Source organism: Lepidochelys olivacea (genome assembly GCF_965140295.1).
Source record: "Lepidochelys olivacea isolate rLepOli2 genome assembly, chromosome: 24".
Taxonomy (NCBI): Eukaryota; Metazoa; Chordata; order Testudines; family Cheloniidae; genus Lepidochelys; species Lepidochelys olivacea.
The window spans coordinates 16,895,252-16,914,776 of NC_140434.1; the positions used below are offsets into that span (position 1 = coordinate 16,895,252).

The 19,525-nt window shown below is 57.9% G+C and overlaps 1 protein-coding gene across 1 annotated transcript; it reads right to left on the reverse strand.

Moving 5' to 3' along the window:
• Window positions 1-83: 83 nt before the first annotated feature.
• LOC311512522 (sialic acid-binding Ig-like lectin 14) lies at window positions 84-12,495 on the reverse strand. The gene is made up of 12 exons (XM_084613779.1): window positions 12,358-12,495; window positions 8,503-8,664; window positions 7,754-8,158; window positions 7,298-7,618; window positions 4,934-4,987; window positions 4,261-4,524; window positions 3,964-4,029; window positions 3,568-3,834; window positions 2,701-3,006; window positions 2,471-2,564; window positions 2,136-2,229; window positions 84-1,062 (listed from the first exon to the last, which is right to left on the reverse strand). Exons 2-12 carry the CDS (start codon window positions 8,636-8,638, stop codon window positions 871-873), a joined length of 2,199 nt encoding a protein of 732 aa, XP_084469905.1. The 5' UTR covers window positions 8,639-8,664; window positions 12,358-12,495; the 3' UTR covers window positions 84-870.
• Window positions 12,496-19,525: the final 7,030 nt, after the last annotated feature.

Here is a 19,525-nt window from a genome sequence, read left to right on the forward strand (position 1 = left end):
GGGGCCTTCCCAGGGGAAAGGCCGAAGTGAAAACTGATTCTTCACTGCACACAAATAAGTCATAGTTGTTATTGGCCCTTTGTTAAAAAAGTAGCAGGGACAAAAAAGACACATGAAAATCTATTTCAAGGAACAGCTTGTAAAGCGGGAATTTTACAGTCAGATGCTTTTGGCTTTGGAGTGAACATGTTACCTTGAATAGAGCATCGTTATTAAGAATTTATAATCACATGGCACTGATTGACCTAGACAGAGATCAGGGCCCATTGTGCCAGGGGCTGCCCAGACACACAGTCCCTGCCCCGAGGGGTTTAGAACATAACTAGCCCAGGACACCATTATTATCCCAATTTTCAAGTGAGGAAACTGAGGCCAGACAGATGCAGCAACTGGCCCAACCTCACCCACAGCATTTTCAGTGGAGCAGGGATGAGAACCCAGGAAACTTGAGTACCAGGCCAGCACCTTAGATACAAGCCTGTCCCTCCACTCTTGCCAGCTGCTGCCCCTGAGATGGAAAATGCTCTCCATCTGTAAAACGAGTTGGTGGGGGCTCAGGCAGGGTAGAAGAGAGATGCTCTATGGCTGAGAGGTGAGCGGCTCTCTTTCCCCCTGGGGCAGTGGGGTTTGGGAGGGGGCAGGCTTTGGGACCCGGCTGCAGAGGACTTTGGGATACCTCCCCACAATGCAGCGCTCCAGCATCTCGAAGGCCTAGTTGATTCCGCCCTGAGTCCGGGCCGAAGCAGGGATTTGCACCCAGGTTTCCCACAGCCCTGGGCCGACCACTTGTCCCCTTCCCCCCTCACTGTGACACCCCCCCCTCACAGGATGGGCCGGAGACGCCCAGCCTGGGCCCATGGGGCGAGGGGGCTATTTCAGCCGGAGCTCAGAATATTCCGTGGCGGGGGCTTCCGGAGGCTCCCCCCCTTTGTGCTGCAGCTTGGAGAAGTCGATGGAGGCGTAGTGCAGCTCCTCCGGCTCCCCGGGGCCTAGCGGGCCCTGAGCTGCTGCAGCCGAGTCCTGGACGCCTTTGGTCCGGCCGGCGGCTGGAGTGTTGTGATCCTGGGTGAGAAGCAAGGCAGAGACACCAGGCAGAGACTTGCATCCACCCTGCTGAGCTGATTGCATGGGCTGCCCCCGGCCTGGTTTCCCCCACCCTCCATGCAAATGCATTTCCTGCATCGGGCGTGCACTAGCCAGAGGCGGGGGGGATTGGGTGTGTTTCACACGCGCTGCATGCGTGAGCCGATCCCATGCCGGCACCAGCTCAGTTAATGCCTCCCCTGCCTGACCCCCACAGGCCACGCATTGGCAAGACGCACGGGGCGCGGGGGGGGGGGGGGGGAGGTTGCTGCATTTCATGCACTGCACTTGCAGGATTTCATCCCATGCATCTCGTTGCAACACAGGTTCAACGAATGTATTCACTGGATTTATGCAATGGGGATGCATGAACTGTGCCCATGCAGCTTGGGCAGCACGGGGTCCCTTAATCCACTGAGTGCATTGGCAAGACGCACGGGGTTCTGTGCATTTCACACATTGCGCGTGCCTGCACCGATCTCCTGCGTCTTGGGGCAGAGCCGGTTACGTGAATACGTTCCCTGCATTGCCTGCAGCGGCCACGCATTTGATCCCAGGCATCTCGTGGTTGCAGAGCCCATGCTGATGCTTTCGTTGCTTTTTCTGAAAGGTGCAACAGACTCGGAACAGCCTGCACGCACCGTCCGATCACAAGCACCTGACACCGCAGCTGCAGAAATGCATTTCCTGCCCGGTTGGTGCATCCAGGAGATTGGCAGCATCCCCGCCCCAATCTAGTCCCATGCACGTTGTGAATTCACGTGAATGCATTCGCCGCATGTCCTCCCCTCTGAGCGAGACCCGAGGGATGAGGTGCCTTCCCTGCATGCAGGAGCCGACCCCATGCCGTTCGGGGGGCCCAGGCTGGTGGCAGGGGTGCATATCCTCCACCGAGCACGCATGGGGGGTTGGGTGCCCTGGTGAAAGCCTGACTTATAGTCCTGCATTCATTAAGGGGGGGGAAAGCAGGGGGGAGGGAGGAGGAGAAATGGAGGGGGGAAGAGACAGGAAGGGCAGGTGGGCTTGGTCCCCTGCTCCTCCCAGGTACATACCATGGGGATGGTGGTGACCTTATTGTAGATCAGGCTGGAGTCGTCGGCCGTGTGCTCAGCCTGGGTCCCGGGAGCCGGCTCCCGGCCCCGCAGCCTGTGGGAAGATGGATCAGGACGGACTCATGAGACCCGGGGCGGTGGGGGTGGCACACCAGTATGAGAGTCTAGAGGGCAGGGGACTGGGATAGGCCAGGGAGAGAGGTTGGTGGGTCGGGAGGGATCTCACTGGATGAGGGACTAAGGGGCTGGAATAGCCCTGGGGAGATGGCAGGGGATCTCAGTGGGATCTTGGGACGGGGGCAGCTGGGGGTCAGGTCGGGAGGCGTCAGACTCACTTGATCACACAGAGCCCGAGAAGGAAGATGCCGACAGCGACCCCCAGTCCACAGGCCACCCCGATGCCCAGCAGCTTGCCAGGCTCCTCCGCACCTGCAAAAACACACAGCACGGGGCACGGCTGGGAGAGAACCCAGGAGTCCTGGCTGCCAGCTGCCCTGCCTCCAACTCCCAGACCCCACCCTTCTTCCAGGGCGGGGGACAGAACCCAGGAGTCCGAGTGTCTCACCTCTCTGCGGGGGGCTGCGTTCAAAGTGCAGGGCGGCGTAGGTCCCGTGGGGGTTGGAGCCGAGGCAGAAGATCCGGGGACCCCTGTCCCCGCTCCCTGTCCAGCTCAGGGTGCTGAAAACCTCGTCCCCCTGGGCCCACGAGCTGACCTGCAGGGCCCCCCGCGAGCCGTTCCCAGCCAGGGGCTCCCCGTCCACCTGCCACTGAAGCCGGGGCGGGGGGTGGGAGCGCAGGGAGCAGCTGCAGCTGACGCCGGGCCCCTGGCGCTGGCAGGACGCGTTCAGCCCGGTCCCCGGCCGGGGGCTGTCTGGAGAGCACAGGAGATAAAGGGAGAAATTAATAGAGAGAGAAACCCAGTGGCAGGGAGTCCCGTGGGTTAACCCTCCTAATACCCAGGGGCAGGGAGTCCCACTGATTAACCTACTAATATCCAGTGTCAGGGAGGCCCGTGGGTTAACCCTTCTAATATTCAGGGGCAGGGAGTTCCATAGATTAACCTGCTAAATATCCAGAGGCAGGGAGTCCCGCGGATTCTTCTGCCCTGGGACGTCTCTTCAGCCAGCCCGTGGGCGCTGATCTGGCTCCATCCTCAGCGAGCTTCACATCACACCAACCCACCTGCTTCTCCACCTTCAGCCTCGGTGCTCACGGCCCTTGGAGACGGCCCAGGAGTCGGTTCAAGCCTCAGCTGCCCCCTTGGGGCTGCTCTTGCAGCAGCTAATTAACTATGGCACAGGGGAGGTTGGCTCTGTCTCCGGTTAAAGGGGCCAGAGACCTGCGACACCAGCTAGAACTCAGTGGCGAGGAGTCCCACGGATTAACACTGCTACTCTCCAGTGTCAGCGTCCCAGGGCTGAACCCCACTCACACTCGACGAGCAGCTGGAATGTCCCCTGGGCAGAGCTCTCCCCGTTCCGGGCCCAGCACCCGTACAGCCCCCCGTCCTCCGCCGTCACGTTGGGCAGTTCCAGCTGCAGCTGATTCTCCCCCGTGGGGCGGGCGCCCTCGACGGCTCGGCCCCCCCTCACCCAGCCCAGCACAGCCGGGGGGTTGCTGGCGACGGAGCAGAGGAACCGCAGGGAGTCGCCCTCCCGGGCTGTGAGTTGTGAGCCGTTCCCCACCGGGGTGCCGGGATCTGGGAACGGGAATAACACAGAGCCACTCGCACCCTGAGCCAGCCAGGCCCTGCCTGGGGGCCGGATCGGGGCCAGCACCCCCTAGAGGGGGAAGGCCGCATGCCCCTTGCCCTGCCCCCTAGCGATACCTTGGAATAGCTGGGGGTCGCTCCTGTTGGCTCTGGAGACGGTGATTTGCAGAGTCCTCTCTAGAGCTGAAATACCCACGGCAACATATTAGATTGGAGAGCGCCCCCCACGGACCCCCTGCTCCGCTGCCCAGCACCCCCCACTGACCACCTGCCCACCTGCAGCCCCGCGCCCCCCATGGATCCCCCGCCCACCCCCTGCACCACAGCCCCCCCTACTGACCACCCCCACCCCCTGCAGCCCAGCACCCCCCACTGGGGCCCCTCTGTCTCGCCCAGCACCCCCAAATGCCTTACACCGCACGTGCACACACAGGGCCCGGCTGGCCGACCCAAAGGGATTCTTCGCCCAGCACCGATACTCCCCAGCGTCCCCTCTGCTGAGATTCGGCAGCTCCAGGCGCCCGGCCCCTCCCTGGCCGGGGCTCAGGGACTCGTTCCCCTTGGCCCAGCTCAGGGTGGCCTCGGGTCTGCCCCCAGCCTCACAGCCCAGGCTCAGGGAGTCGCCCTCCTGGGTCTCCAGAGACACGACGTCGCCCTCAGCTCCCCAGGCATCTGGCACTGGAAGAGAGGAGCAGGCGGGTTTGGTCCCCCCAGAGATTCCCCACCAAGGAGCCAAGACGCGGAGTCACTACTGGGGTGGGGTGGGGGGCTGGTTATGCAGGGACCCCTCGCCCGGCGCTGAGACCTGGCCCCTCTGGGGTGGGCGCACAATCTTGGTGCCTTGCCATGGCAGCAGGTCTCTGTCGCAGCGATCGGTCCCTAACCCATCTCCTGCCCACTGCCCAGCGCCCCCTTAACGCCACCCCGGGCTCTAGAGAGAGGGAACCGGGCCTGCTCCCCCGACCACTGCCCCCCACAGCCCCGCGGTTCCTCAGGCTCTCCCCTCCGGGCACGGAGCAGCCTGGCCCGGCAGAGCATGACTCGGAGGCGCTCGCTGATCCCCGGGGCTCGCAGCGCGGCCTCTCACCGGGGCGTCCGTTCCTGGTCAGGGTCCCGGTGATGCTGGGGGGGCCGGGCGGGTCTGTAACACAAACCAGAGAGGGGGGATCGGGGGGCTGGACAGCACCGGGGCGGGGGGTCGCTAGTGATCCCTGAGCCTAGACAGGGACCCTCGCTGTGAGCTCAGCTGGGGGACGGGAAGGTCCCTGAAGTGACACAAGCCCCGTGGGCAGGGAAGGGAAGCGACAGACCCGACTGGGCGCGACCCAAGAGGCGCCGGACGTAACCCAGGGTCCGGGTTAGGGCCAGGGGGAGCCAGAACCAAGGGACCAAAACCGGTGGGTCAGAATTCAGCTTAATTGGCGGAGGCACTAACGAGGGGCCGGGCTGCTCCGGCCTGGGGACTGGAGTGAGCGTCACCATCTCGCTGCCACCGTCCGCCGGGCGCCCGGGTGTTCAATGTCCTGTCCAAACGTGTTTCCCCCAGGGCGGGACAGAGCCAGGGGCCTAAATAACCCCGCTCCCGCTCCCACCCCAGTCCCAGCCACCAGGGTCATCAGACACCCCCCTTGTGGGTCCTTTGCCTTCCCCCCTCGGTTCGTCTCTCCCCAGCCCTCTCCTTTGGCCCCCGGGCTTGGCTGACCAGGCCTGGGTATTTTGCAGCCCGGCTGTGCCCAGAGGGGCGGCTGTGACGAAGTGGGACTGTTCTTAATGTTTCCTCTGAACAGTGTGGGGGGTGCCTCAGTTTCCCCTACGCAGTTCTTAAGTATCTAGGGGGTGGGATAAGGGTGTATGGTCATTGCAGAGCCCTAGAGGGCCGGTGTGTGCAGGGGACTGGACACAGACAATGGGCGACACCCTGTTTCCTGGCAACTGATGGCCTGGGCCCTTCCCTCCTGCAAGGTGAGAGCTAAAGGGTTGGAGAACAAAGGAATCCGGTGAGCTCCTGGCCCGGGAAAGGGACAAAGCCCAGAGGAGGGGGGGCTGGAGGGAGTTTCAGTTTGGGGCTGGCTGGGACATGGAGTGAAGGGCAGACGTGGTTGTCTGGCTCACTGCCCCCAAAATGTACCCAGCTGAGGGGTCCGGTTCTCTGCACCTGCAAGCTCTGTGTTAGACCATGTTCCTGTCGTCTAATAAACCTTCTGTTTTACTGGCTGGCTGAGAGTCACGTCTGACTGAGGAGTTGGGGTGCAGGACCCTCTGGCTTCCCCAGGAGCCCTGCCTGAGCGGACTCGCTGTGGGAAGCGCACGGAGGGGCAGAGGAGGCTGAATGCTCCGAGGTCAGACCCAGGAAGGTGGAGCCGGGTGAGCTGTGTGTCCTGCAGACAGGCTGCTCCCAGAGAGGAGACTGCCCCAGAGTCCTGACTGGCTTCGTAGGGAGCCGTTCCAGAGCATCGCCCGGGGACGCCGTGACAGTGGCTGAAAGCAGCATCCAGAGGAGCCGGACACTGGTGCCCTCTGGCCAGGCCTGGCAGGGTCCGTCCACGCTGCCCTCAAAGCCCCGCGGCGCTGAGGCCCAGAGCCTGGGTCCGTTGGGTCGGGCTCGCGGGGCTCGGGCTGCTGGTCTTTGATTGCAGCGCGGACGTTTCCTCCGAGGCCTGTGTAGGCGTTCGGGGTTGGGCTGGGGCCTGGGCTCAGACAGGGGGCGGGGCGGGAGGCAGGGGGCGAATTTCTTTCTAAAACTCCCTCCGGCTGATGGGAACAAGGGCCGTCCTTACAGTGACGCCTGATTTGGTCCTTCACCTCGCAAAGGCGGCTGCTGATTTGCCCTCTGGCCTGGATCTGCAGCGCGGGGGTCACGGGCCAGTTAATGGGGTTTGCCCTGGGGCAGGGCGGGTCGAGGTCTCTGGGCACCGACTGCGGAGCGCGTTTAGTGCCAGACAGCGACTGGGTCCCGTTAACACTCTGCCCCATAGAGAGCATCCTCCGATCCCGGCAGAAAGGGGACGGGGTGGAGGAGACGTGGTGGGACAGCCCGGGTGGATCTCAGGGGGAACTGGGGTGTCTGGTGTAAGGGGGGGAATCCCAGCAAGGGGGGACTGGAATAGTGGGTGGATCCCAGCATAGAAGGATTCTGGGGGCAGGGCAGGTCGCGGGTAGAGAGGATCCCAGAAGAGAAGGGCGTGAGGACGGGGCATGTGGATGGGAGGGTGAAGCCATAGCCAAGCGTGGCAGGAAGGGGTGAAATTCCCAAGAGAGAAGGGGCTGCATGGTGTGGGGGGGAAGGGGTCTGGAGTAGAATTGGCTGAGGGTGCATGGTGGGGGGTGGGGATCCCAGGACAGGGCTGAGTTGGGGGAGGGGCTGGAGGGCAGGGCTGGGGAGCCCAGGGGGGTGTGGATCCCAGCAGGGGGGGCTGGGGGCCGGCATGGAGGGGCTGGGGGGGTCACTCACAGCCGACGTGTAGCCGGACGGTTCTGCGGGTGGAAGGTCCCCGTGGTGGGCGGTAGGTAATTCTGCAGACGAGCTCTTTGCCGTGGTCCCCCGGGGCGGGTGTGAAGTGCAGCGCGGAGCTGTGGGCCCAGGTGCCGTTCGCCAGCAGGGCTGAGACGTCCCGGGCTGTGTGGCTGAACGGCCCCGTCCAGGTGATTCGGGGAGGGGGCCCAGAGCAGCGCCCGGGGGCCGTGCAGGTCACAGTCACCAGCTCCCCGGCCAGCAGCGTCCCTGGCAGCCCCCGCGCCGGCGAGATCTGGATCTCTGGCTCCTCCGTCAGCCCTGAGACACGGGGAGAGGGGAGAGAATCACTGGGGGACACGGGGCCTTTCCCCCCAGGGGCTCTGGCCCCGATCCGGCTCGAAGGCAGGGACTGGCTCAGGGGGGCTGAGGAGCGGTGACTGAGGCTGCTCTTACCTGGAACAGAGATCGCGAGCGTAGGGTGAGCGCGATTGTCATTGGAGACGTAACTGTATTTAAAGTTTCCTTTCTCAACCCTAAGGAAATACCTCCCTGCATCCGTCCGTTGGGCGTCATTGATTTGCAGGGAGCAGTCGCCACGTGCCAGATCCCCCGCCAGCCGGAACCGGCCCTGGGTCTCCTGCGACACCCACTGGCTGGGGTGAGTGCTGGCCACGGGCGGATCCTGGCCCGCAGTTGCGGGCTCCTTGTACCAGTGTCCGTAGAGCCAGTCATGGGGATTGTCAGTGTCGTACCAGGCTGGGTACGCGAAGGTGCAGGGGACGAGAACGCAGAGACCCATCTGCACCGACACCGACTGTGGCAGCCCCAGGGAATAACCAGACTCCAGGGACAGGGACCCTGCAGGGGACGGAGAGGGATCGAAGTGGGAGCTACAGAGAGCAGAGACCAACCCTGAGCTCCCCCGACACCTCTGCCGGTGCCCTCACTCCCGACCTGCAGCCCCCTGCGAGCCCAGCCCTGGGTCCTCAACCAAACCTCACTCCATTTAGTTTCCATCCCTCCCTACGTCGAGCCCCCTGCCCGCTCCCTGTCGCTCGGTGCCCCCTCGCACCGCACGAGGGCATCGGGCTCCCCTCCCCCTCTGGCCAGTCTCCCTTCCGTGGCCTGGGACAGACCTGGCCCTGCGTAGCGCGGGTTCTGCCCTTCCCCCTGCACTGGGGCTGCAGGGGCTGCTTACTTACCCCTCCAGAGCAGGGCGAGGATCAGGACCCTCAGCGTGGCCATATGGAGGGCAGGACTCCCTTCTCTCCAGGGGGGGCCCTGAGCCGGGAGCTCCCATTCTCCGGCATCCTGCTGTGGAAGCAGGGCTCTGCCCATGGCTGGGGCGTCCAGCTGGGACAGACCTAGAGACAGACGGCGGGGTGGGGGGGTGGGAAGTGTGAGAGCAGAGGCTGTTGTGGGGGGACAGATCTGCCTGGGGGACCATCAGTGCTGCTGGGCTCTGCAGGGGGCTGATCTGGGGCTGCTGGCAGTGCAGTGACCCCCCCAAATCAGCAGATGGTCCCGAGAGATCATGAGTTAAAAAAATCCTTAGTTTGGTGACAAAACCTGAGATTTTTTCACTAAGAATCATGAGATCAGCCAGAAAATCCCGAGCTGATGAGAGAAGATGGTGGGAAGGCAGCGCTGCTCAGAGCCTGCTCTGCTTCCATCTTCCCACAAACACCAACACACGAGCGGGTGGCCAGCGAAGTTACCACGGACGGCAAAGGGGAAAGGCGTCAGATCGGGAGAAGGAAAGAACCCGTCAGAGATGTTCCGACCAATTTGAATGAATTCAAATCAGTGGGGCAGGACGCATGGATGCCAGGAGAGGTCACAGAAGATGGGAAAAGGGCTAACGGGGTGGCCATCTTTAAAAGGGGGAAAAGGAGGAGCCGGGGAATTATAGACCAGTCAGCCTGACCCCGACACCTGGAACGCTATTAGAGCAATGTATAAAACCTTCAATTTGTGAAGGACGAAGGGGTGATCACCAGCATGGATTTGCCAAGAACGAATCCTGCCAAACCAGCTTGATTTCCTTCTTTCACAAGGTAACTGGTTGGTGGCCGGGGGAAAGTGGTGAATATAATACCCCTGGACTTCATCAAGGCTTTTGACACCGTCGCATGTGGCATTCTCATAAGTAAGCTGGAGAAGACTTCTGAAGGAACTCAAATGTGAAACTGCAGAACAACTAACTGTTATTTGAGCTATCATTTAAATCAGCTTCTGTACTGCCGTTCTTATGGAGAAATGTGGGCTCGGTGGAACTACCATTAAGTGGATACGTAACTGGTTAAAAAACCACAAACAAGGAGTAAAGACATGGGATTGGAGGGAGGTCCCATGTGGGGCTCCAGAGGGATCTGTTCTGGTTCCTGTGTTGTTTAACATCTTTATCAACGACCTGGATGTCAGACTAGGGAGCAGACTGATCACATCTGCAGATGACACAAAGCTGGGGGGAGTTGCCAACGCTTTGGAGGATGGAGCTAAAATTCTGATAAATTGGAGAACTGGGCTGTAGACGAGACAATGAAATTCGTCACGGACAAATGGAAGTTGCTCCCCTTGGGGGAAAAAAAAACAACTGCACAAATATAGGATGGAGAAGAACTGGCCGGGCAGCAGCACCACTGAGAAGGAGCTGGGAGTTGGGGTGGATCACAACCTCGACAGGAGTCAGCAATGTGATGCTGTTGCAAAAAAAATGCATTTTTGGGTCGCATTACCAGAGGCAGAGCATGCCAGTCCCGGGAGGTGCCAGTCCCACTCTACTCAGCGCTGGCTAGGCCTCAGCTGGAGGACTGTGTCCAGTTTCGGTCACCAATGTGTAGAAAGGATGCAGAGAAACTGGAAAGGATCCAGAGGTGAGGGAGAAAGATGATCAAAGGGATGGAACGCGAGCCCGAGGGGCACAGCCTGAAGGAACTGGGCACGGTTAGTTTGGAAAAGAGATTGGGGGAGGCTGACATGATCGTGGTTTTCAAATACTGGAAAGGCTGCCAGAAAGAAGCTGGAGAAAAGTTGTTTTCTCTGGCCCCAGAGGACAGGACAAGGAGCAACAGGTTCAAACTACTGCAGAGTTGATTTTTATTAAATCTCAGGGAAAACTCCCCAGCTGTGAGAGTAGTCAGACAATGGACCAGACACCCAAGGAGGTCGTGGAAGCTCCTTCACTGAAGGGTTTCGGGAGGAGGCTGGACAGCATCTGTCTGGGATGGGTTAGACCCAACAAATCCTGCATCTTGGACTAGGTGACCCCTGCAGTCCCTTCTTACGCTGTGGGTCTGTGATTCTAGGATTCGCTAATAAATCCCGAGATTTAATATGAATGTCATGACAACCCCCCTCCCCGAAATTCGCTAATAAATCCAGAGGTTTGCTTTACAATTCCTGCAATTGGCTAAAAATTGAGATTTTTTCTAAGAACCCTGAGACTGGCTTTCAAAATCCACAGATTTGTGCTTTCTCTTTGCACACCCTCTTTTCTGTAGCCCGTTGGCTCTTCCCCCCACCACAGTGCTGGTGTCACCCCCGCACGGTGAATGGCTTGCTTTTGCAGGGACCCCGTGGAGCCAGATGGCCTGGATGCGCGTAAAGCATCCCCGGAGGGTGGGGGGAGAGTGCAGAGAGCTGACGGCTCCCCCCTCTGCAGCCAGGGCGGGGCACTAATGCTGCCCCCCGTGCCCCACAGCTGTCTCCCCCGCTGCTCCTCCTGCAGCTGGGACTCTCCTCCCCCACTCTTCAGAGAATGGGAGGGGCCCCTCCCCCCACCCCGCCACACTCTTGTGGGAATAGTTTGGGCCACTCCCGCCCTCCCACTACTCACCTGTGAAAATGGTATTGGCCACTCACCCCTTCCCCCCTCCTCACCTGTTAATGTGTTTTGGGCCGCTCCCCCTCACCCCTCCTTTCCTTTTAAAATGGTATAAGCCACTCTCCTCCTCCCCCTTCCCTTTCTGTGCAAATGGTACGGGGCAATGGCCCCTCGCACCCCCATGAAAATGGTACAGTCCACTTCCCCCTTTGCCTCCCCACCTAAAAACTCCTCTCAGCTCCTGAGGGAGGAGCTGTCTCCCTCCTGTAGCAGCTCTGATTGGCTGCCCTTCTTCAGGAGGCGGGGCAAGTGGGCAGGGCAGCCAATCAGAGGGAGGTTCCCCTTCTGCGCAAAGCGGGAGGTCTGCAGCTTTGGGGCCGGTCACTGGTGCAGTGAGCTGGGCGGGTCTCAGCCTGGATTCCCCCATGGCCCATGAACCATCCTCTGCCAGAGCAGGGTGGGATGGGCCCTGTTGCCCAGGGCTGGAGGGGCAGGCAGGGGCTGTCCCCAAGAGATCCAGCCACCATCCCCTTCTCTGGGGCAGGAGCCTGCTCGGGCTTGAGGGGCACTGGCAGAGCTGTGGGGGCAGGGAGCCCGGGGCTGGGATAAGAAGGGGCTGCGGGTCGAGATTGAGGGGCACCCTAGTCTTCACAGAGCATCCAGCTCCCTCCCCCACCCTAGTTCCACTCACCCCTAGGCCTGCGGAGGGGGGCCCAGGCCTGGCTCTCCCACCCTGCAGCCCGGGTTCCCCAGGGTTTGTGACTCAGAGCCTGGGGAAGCGGCATGCACAGGAATATGAAAGCAGAAGTGGGTGCGGATGAGGAAGCAGGGGAGCTGCTCTCTCAGAAACCCCAGCACCAGCATCCTGCCAACTTCCCCTCCCTCTCACTGGGGCTGCCCGCGGCTTCCCTGCAACAGGGGCAGGCTGCATATTGCTTGTGGGGTTGGAAATAGAACCCAGGAGTCCGGCTCTGAGCTCCTCTACATCCCACTCTCCTCCCAGAGCCGTGGATGGAACCTGGGAGTCCTGGCTCCCAGCACCCCCTCCTCTGAGCATTAGACCCCACTCCCCTCCCAGAGCCAGGGATAGAACCCAGGAGTCCTGGTTACCTGCCCCCCATCCCAGCCCTATCCCTTTATTACTGCTGTTTCCAGTCCCACAATAATATTTGAACGCTAGCAGCTCACACCTCTTATCCTACTGAACACGCTGCAGACACTAATCACTCACCTGGAGCTGAGATGCGTCCGCCTCTGGGGTGGGGCGGCTGGGAACAGCGCACTGGAACTGCAGATGCCCAGTTAGGACGGCTAGCCAATCCCGACTACAATGGAAAGAGCCGGGTGCGTGTGGAGACCTGCCTGGCAGGGAGCGGGTGCGAGTGTCAGAGTGAGGGATGGGGCAAGATGTGAGATTTCAAGACAGGAAGGGGAAGTCAGTGTGTGAATCTGGCCCTAGAACGTCTTGCACAAGCCAGTTCCAGTGATTGGAAATCTCAGTGCCATCAAGGGGCACTGGCTGGGGGTGGGAGGTGACAATGGGACCCGGGGGTCCTTCCTCTCTAGGGTCTCTCAGCAGGGGAGACGCCAGCAGATTGGATCCCCCCCCTCATTGAGCACAGATGTTTGTTTTCTGTCTCTTGGTTCCTCAAACGCCTCCCAGGTCCCGGATCACTGAGTCTGGGGATTCTCTTGTGATGGGACCCGGGTCATCGGCTGGATCAGGAGAGGCAGCTGGATTCCACGGCCCGCCACAGACTCCGTCCTTCGACTTAAGAGGTGAGATGCAGCTGAATCTGGCCTGGGGGCTGTTTACACAGGGACCTCTCCCCAGCGCTGAGATGTGGCTGCCTCTGGGGTGGGGCTCGGGGGCTGTTTACACAAGGACTCCTTGCCTGGTGTTGAGATACACAAGGGTTTGGTTTCAGAGTAGCAGCCGTGTTAGTCTGTATTCGCAAAAAGAAAAGGAGGACTTGTGGCACCTTAGAGACTAACCAATTTATTAGAGCATAAGCTTTCGTGAGCTACAGCTCACTTCCTCAGATGCATATCGTGGAAACTGCAGCAGGCTTTATATATACACAGAGAATATGAAACAATACCTATTCCCACCCCACTGTCCTGCTGGTAATAGCTTATCTAAAGTGATTTCCAGCACAAATCCAGGTTTTCTCACCCTCCACCCCCCCACACAAATTCACTCTCCTGCTGGTGATAGCCCATCCAAAGTGACAACTCTTTACACAATGTGCATGACAATCAAGCTGGGCTATTTCCTGCATAAATCCAGGTTCTCACATCCCCCCCACCCCCATACACACACAAACTCACTCTCCTGCTGGTAATAGCTCATCCAAACTGACCACTCTTCAAGTTAAAATCCAAGTTAAACCAGAACATCGGGGGGGGGGGGGTAGGAAAAAACAAGAGGAAACAGGCTACCTTGCATAAGGGTTTGGGGGAAACCTATAACTAAAAGAAACACAGCACCCACTAGGGGCATTGGGACCAGCCCCAACGGCCAGGCCCTCGCGAGTCTCCCACCCCAGCCAGACCTTGGTCTGCTCTGCCCCAGGCCAGTGGCACGTCAGCTCTGCCCCCCTGCGTGTGGGCACCGGCGGCTGTGCTGGGAAGCTGGTCGCTGACCGGATCTTGCACAACAGGAAGTTTCCAGTCGGTGAGTTTGCTCCACCTCCGGCCGGTCGGCCCCAGTTCTGGGCTGAGTGAGATCCATTGGACCTAGTTTGGTGGGTTACATTCTGCCTCTGGTTAATCCCCATTTGGTTTCCGACTTTTTTTAATTAGCTGCCTGGGAGGTTTCCCTCGGTTGCTGTTAAATAGATGCCCCACCTGGAGGTGGCTGCATCTCAGCGCCAGCCGGGCAAGGGATCTTTATATAAACAGCCCCCACCCCAGAGGTGGCCACATCTCAGCGCTGGCTGAGGGGCCCTGTATAAACAGTCCCCACACCCGATCCCAGAGGTGGCTGCATCTCAGCGCTGGCCAAGGGATCCTTGTATAAACAGCCCCCACACCCTGCCCCAGAGGTGGCCGCATCTCAGTGCTGGGCAAGGGATCGTTGTTCATTGCATTGAGCTCAATATTTGATGCGTGTGCTTTTCCTGGGTCTTGGGAATTACCAGGTTCAGAGGCAGGAAAAAAAGAAATTCTCTGGGAAACCTCGAATACGCCAGGTCGAAATCGAAACTTGACATAGCTGATAACATGGAGATCATGGTGGCTGGGGTCTGTTCTTTTACTGATATTGGAGGCAAAGGGTTAATTACCAGTTGGTATCTATCTATCTAAATAATTCAAATGTATGTTTTTTTCTGTGTCCTGAAGATATTTCAAAACATGGGATGGGTGTATCTCTCTCTCTGTGTGTGTGTGTGTTAGGGGGATTGAAAAATGTGGGATATTTTTTGTGAAAAATACCTAGCCAGTGAATTTTTACCCCAGGAATCATTAGTTTTAAATAGCCAAGATCTCTGTGAAACCTTTCTAAAAACCAAAAAATCCTGTGATTAGTTTTTAGGAAAGGGAACATTTGCGCAAAACTTTTATTTTAAAAACCATCTCTTATGCAGTGGGGGATTTCGTTTGTGTTTTCCATGAATACTTTGTGTGCCTCAGTTTCCCCGTGTGCTGTGTGTGTAATGAGGTGGTGGGAGAAAGGGATTGTGGTTCCAGAGGGCCAGGTGTGATGTCACCTGGCAGCCGTGACCCCGGACAATGGCCTGGATATTATGGACGTTAGCAACCAGTGATCTGGAGGCCCAACCCATCTTGGGAGCTGGCCGGTCTTGGCCAGTGGGAGGATAAAGGCCAGAGGAGAGAGAGCCCCAGTGACCTGACCAGCCGGTTCTGGTCAGTGGGAACAAAGGACAGAAAAGAGGGGGCCCAGGTGCCCTGTTCGCCTGGGACCCAAATTTTGGAATATCCTACAACATCCCAAATATACTGCTGTGTTCCTTGAGCTCCATGAAACGTTCTTCAGCTGACTGGATTGCACAATCTAGCACCTGGTTAAAGAATTCAACTTTGAATTGCTGTTTGGGTCCCTTATGGGATTATCCCGTGCCTCGTAATCAAAACACTTTGCTTTGTCCAGTTGTTCCATTGCTCCAGATATATCAAGGTCAGCACCTTGCAGTCTCTTGCTTACAATATTTATTTCAAACAGTAGGTCAGGCCACAACTGTAAGCCACACAGAAATGTGAAGTTATGTACGTTTCTGGTGATTCCATTTCCCTCTGCCACTGTTCTCCCATGAACAGTTCCTGTCATAGCCTTATCCTCCATAATGGCAACTATGGCATCATCTATCTTCCCAATTTGGTGTCTGACAGGCTTTATGCTCTCTGACAGTCACCATTGCAGGGACTTTGTCACTAGGTTCTGTGGTTGTTACAAAACCCACCATTAAAGTCATTTGTTCCGTATGGCTGATGTCAGGTGTGCAGTCCACAATAACAGAGGAATATCTTGCTGACTTCAGAGCTGCCACAATCTTCTGTTTGACTTCTGTTGCCAGTAACTGGATGATCTCATTTGGAATTGTTTTCCCAAGGTAGTGGGGGGTGTACATTTCTTGGGTGGTGACTCTTCTTAGATGCTCCTGGAGAACAGCATCAAACTCAGCCCCCAGCCCCACAATTTTAAGGAAGTTTCCATTGTTTGGCACATGCAGCTGATCTGCAGTGCCACGCAGGGCTAGGGTTTGGGTCGCGAGCATTCTCACCATGGCCGTGAGCCTTTTCAGAACATTTTGCCAGTAAAGAGACTCTGATGCCGTCTTCTCTTGATGCTGATCATCTCTGGTGGCCTTTATCCTTACTCTCATCTCGAGCTCTTTCCACCTATGGAATGCTCTCTGGTGATTTGCTGCCTTCTCATGGCATGCCAGATTTCTAGCCTGATTTTTCCAGTCCTTTGTTCCTGTAGAACCCAGTGTGGCTGGAACATTAGACTGGAAGAGTTGGCAACCAAAACAGTATGGAGCATTCTGGGGTTTTGAGTACATAAGCCATGGCCTCTCCACTTTGTCACCATTGGGGATTTCACGCCAGTAATGTGTTGGATGGAAACTTCTATTTCCATTGTCTTTGGGGAACATGACGTTTTTCACTTGCTGTGGCTCGTGCAGTACAAGGAAGTCCCTCAGGCTACTGCTCAAGTGGGTCCACAGTCCTGGATCCTCTAGACTCAAGGAACTAAACTCAGCAGCAGCTGTTTCCTTGCGTCTCCACCCCACTCTTCTCTGATCTACACTTTTCTTCAGGACTGTGCCTGGTTACATCCATTGGAGATGGAGATATGGATGCTGCAGTAGCTGCCAGGTCACCAGCACTCTGACTTAACTGGAAGATCAGGCCTCTCCTCACCACTCCCATCCTCTGTGGGGCCGGAAGGCTCACCGTGAGCATTTGTGTCTATGTCTCTCAGGAGAGCTGCTTCCTGCTTAGATAGAAAAGCTTCCTTTGCGTGCTTTCTTTTTCTGAATGCTGCCCCAGAGGGGTGTTTTCTTCTTTCACTCATGGCGGCTGTTCTGGGCCAGCTAGAGTGGCTCTCAACACTCAGTTGAAGGGGGCAATTAAGCAGGCTGGTAGCAGGGCCTGAGTGAGGGAAGATATCAGCATCTTAAGGGCCTAATGACAGGTTTCAGAGGAGCAGCCGTGTTAGTCTGTATCCGCAGAAAGAACAGGAGGACTTGTGGCACCTTAGAGACTAACCAATTTATTTGAGCATAAGCTTTTGTGAGCTACAGCTCACTTCATCGGATGCATCACGTAAGCTTATGCTCAAATAAATTGGTTAGTCTTTTTAAGGGCCTAACTGGCTCCTACAACTTCAGCTGAAGGCCTGTTCTCCTCAAGTGGGTCCAGGGAAGCAGCAGGGAACAGGAAGCTCCTTGAGAAGCTGGGGTTAATCAGTCCAGGCTCCGGGGGGTGCTCGAGAGGTCCATAAGAGGCTCCTTCTCTCTCTCCCCTGCTGCTTTCTGTTATTCCCTCTCCCCTTTTCTCCGGCCTGCCTGTTCTGTCTCTTGTGCCCTCCTCCCTCCAGCCCAGCGCTCCCCCATCTCTGTGCATCTCCAGCAGAGAGAATCCAGATGCACCAGCAGCAGACACAATTTTCTACACTCTGGGTCCTAGTGCCCCCGCCCCACAGCCTGGCACCTGAGGCGGCTGCCTCAGTTTGCCTCATGGTAAGGCCAGCCCTGAGGGCAGGGGAGGGCCCTCAGAAGAAACTGTGGCAATTGTAGGGGCAAAGAGGGGAGACACAGTTAACCCTGAGGCGGGGACAGATCAAAGGAATGTGGGGGGAAAGGGGAATTATGTGGGGCTGTAAGGATCTGCTTCATCTGTCGGGGGCACTGTTCCCCCTCAGCTGTGGGCGTGTGCGCACGCCCACCAACCCTAAGCCCCGCGCACACGGCGAATCACCGCGCGCACGGAAAGGTGCACAGAAGCACAACGCTTCGCACAGAAGAAATTTGTTGCGCGCACGGCCTGTCAAAAATTAGAGGGAACCTTGGTTGGGGGCAGGAGATTTACACAAACTGGGACTTGTAGTGGATTTAGCCAATTGGGTGCGTTTACTGGGAGAGACGCAGGACGGGCAGGGCTGTACCATCCCTACGGGGATAGCCACTCGGACCATTAAAGCGGCACATGCCCTCCCACCACCCCCGGCCGGGTGGGAACACATCCCTGTGTGGGCGAAGGATAACCTGGATTGTGGGAGGGGCCGCATGGAGGTACTGCTGGAGGGAGGGGATCCTCCCCCGCAGAAACAGTATCCTGTTCCTCGGGAGGCCTTGGCAGAGGTGGGGACAACGATTGGGGAATCGGAACAGCGGGGACTGATTCGAGCGGTTGCATCCCCTTGCAATGCTGCTGTGCGGTCCGTGAGGAAGCCAAACGGTGCCTGGCGCCTCACTGTGGATTACGGGCACTAAACGCTCTGGCCAATTGGCCAGCCTCAGTGGTGGCAGCGGACCCTGAAATGCTCGCTCGTACTGGACCCCCGTTCCAAATTTTCACTGTTTTGGACATAGCGAATGGGGTTTGGTCTCTGCCACTAGCTACCTCGTGTCAGCATTCACATGGGAGGGCAGACAATTCTGCTGGACGGTCCTACCCCAGGGATATCGGGACTCCCCTGCAATTTTTCATAGATACATGCTCTGGAGGGGGTGGATTCAGCAAGGTGCACACAATATGTAGAGGACCTGTTGCTAATGTCAGGGACAGAGGAGGAAGAGAGGGGACTAACCGAGCAGGTCCTGCAAGCTTTGGCAAGAGCAGGGTTGACAGGCAATGGGAAAAAGGCTCAGATGGGACAGACAAGAGTGACCTACTTAGGAGTGGAAGTGTCCCAGATGGGAAGGGAAATCGATAAGGGCCGGGTGCCACTGATCCAGTCCCTGCCACTGTCTAGGGATGTTAAAAGCTTGCAAAGTTTTCTGGGTCTAACTGGATTTTGCAGGGATTTTGTAGCCAATTATGCAGAAATAGCCCGGCCTCTATTCGACCTAACCCGAGCCTCAACTTGGGAGTGGTCAGAAGAGTGTCCTGAGGCAGTGAGAGTGAGAAAGGAAAACCTGGCCAGTGCTCCAGGGCTGGCTTCCCCGGATGGGGAGAAATTCTTTTATCTGTGCCCTTTGGTATCGGACACTGCCAGGTTGTGCGTTAACGCAGGCGTATGGAGCAAAGGACCGACCTGTGGCCTTTGCCTCTCGACTTTTGAGTGCTGTGGAACTGAAGTAGGGATGGTGTGAAAAGGTCTTGTGCACCTACTGGGGGGCAGGGAAATTCAAATACCTCCCGGGAATGCAGAAAGTCATAGTCCGATCTCATCCTGACGCCCTGCGGCTGTTAAACATGCACGCTGTCTTACAGGGACCAGTGAGTGGGCAGCGTGTTGCCCAATGGTGGCTGGCTCTACAGGCAGAAAACATCACAGCAGAAGTGTGAACGGAACCCGTAGTCTGGGTAGCCGGATTACCTCTGGCCGGCACCCCACACCAATGTGAAGCCAGCCCAGGTAAAACCCAACGTCAGGTGTTCCGGGCGGCTAACCCCAACCAGGTAAAGGAGGGGACATGGGTGTGGTTTTTGGATGGAAGTTGCGGGTATCAAGGGGGACGGAAACCTGCAGGCTTAGCTGTTGTGGGAATCCGAGGCAATGAGACAGCCAGCGCCACTGGTTTCTCGCCGGAAGCGAGGTCAGCTCAGGAGGCAGAACTGGCAGCCTTGCGAACAGCTTTAAATGAAGTGGATCCCAAATTTGAGCCAGAATGTTGGGTGGTGGTAGATTCAGATGACGTATTTTGTGGGGCCACATTGATGCTGAGATGGTGGGCGGATAATCAGTTCAGGGCAACAGACGGCTC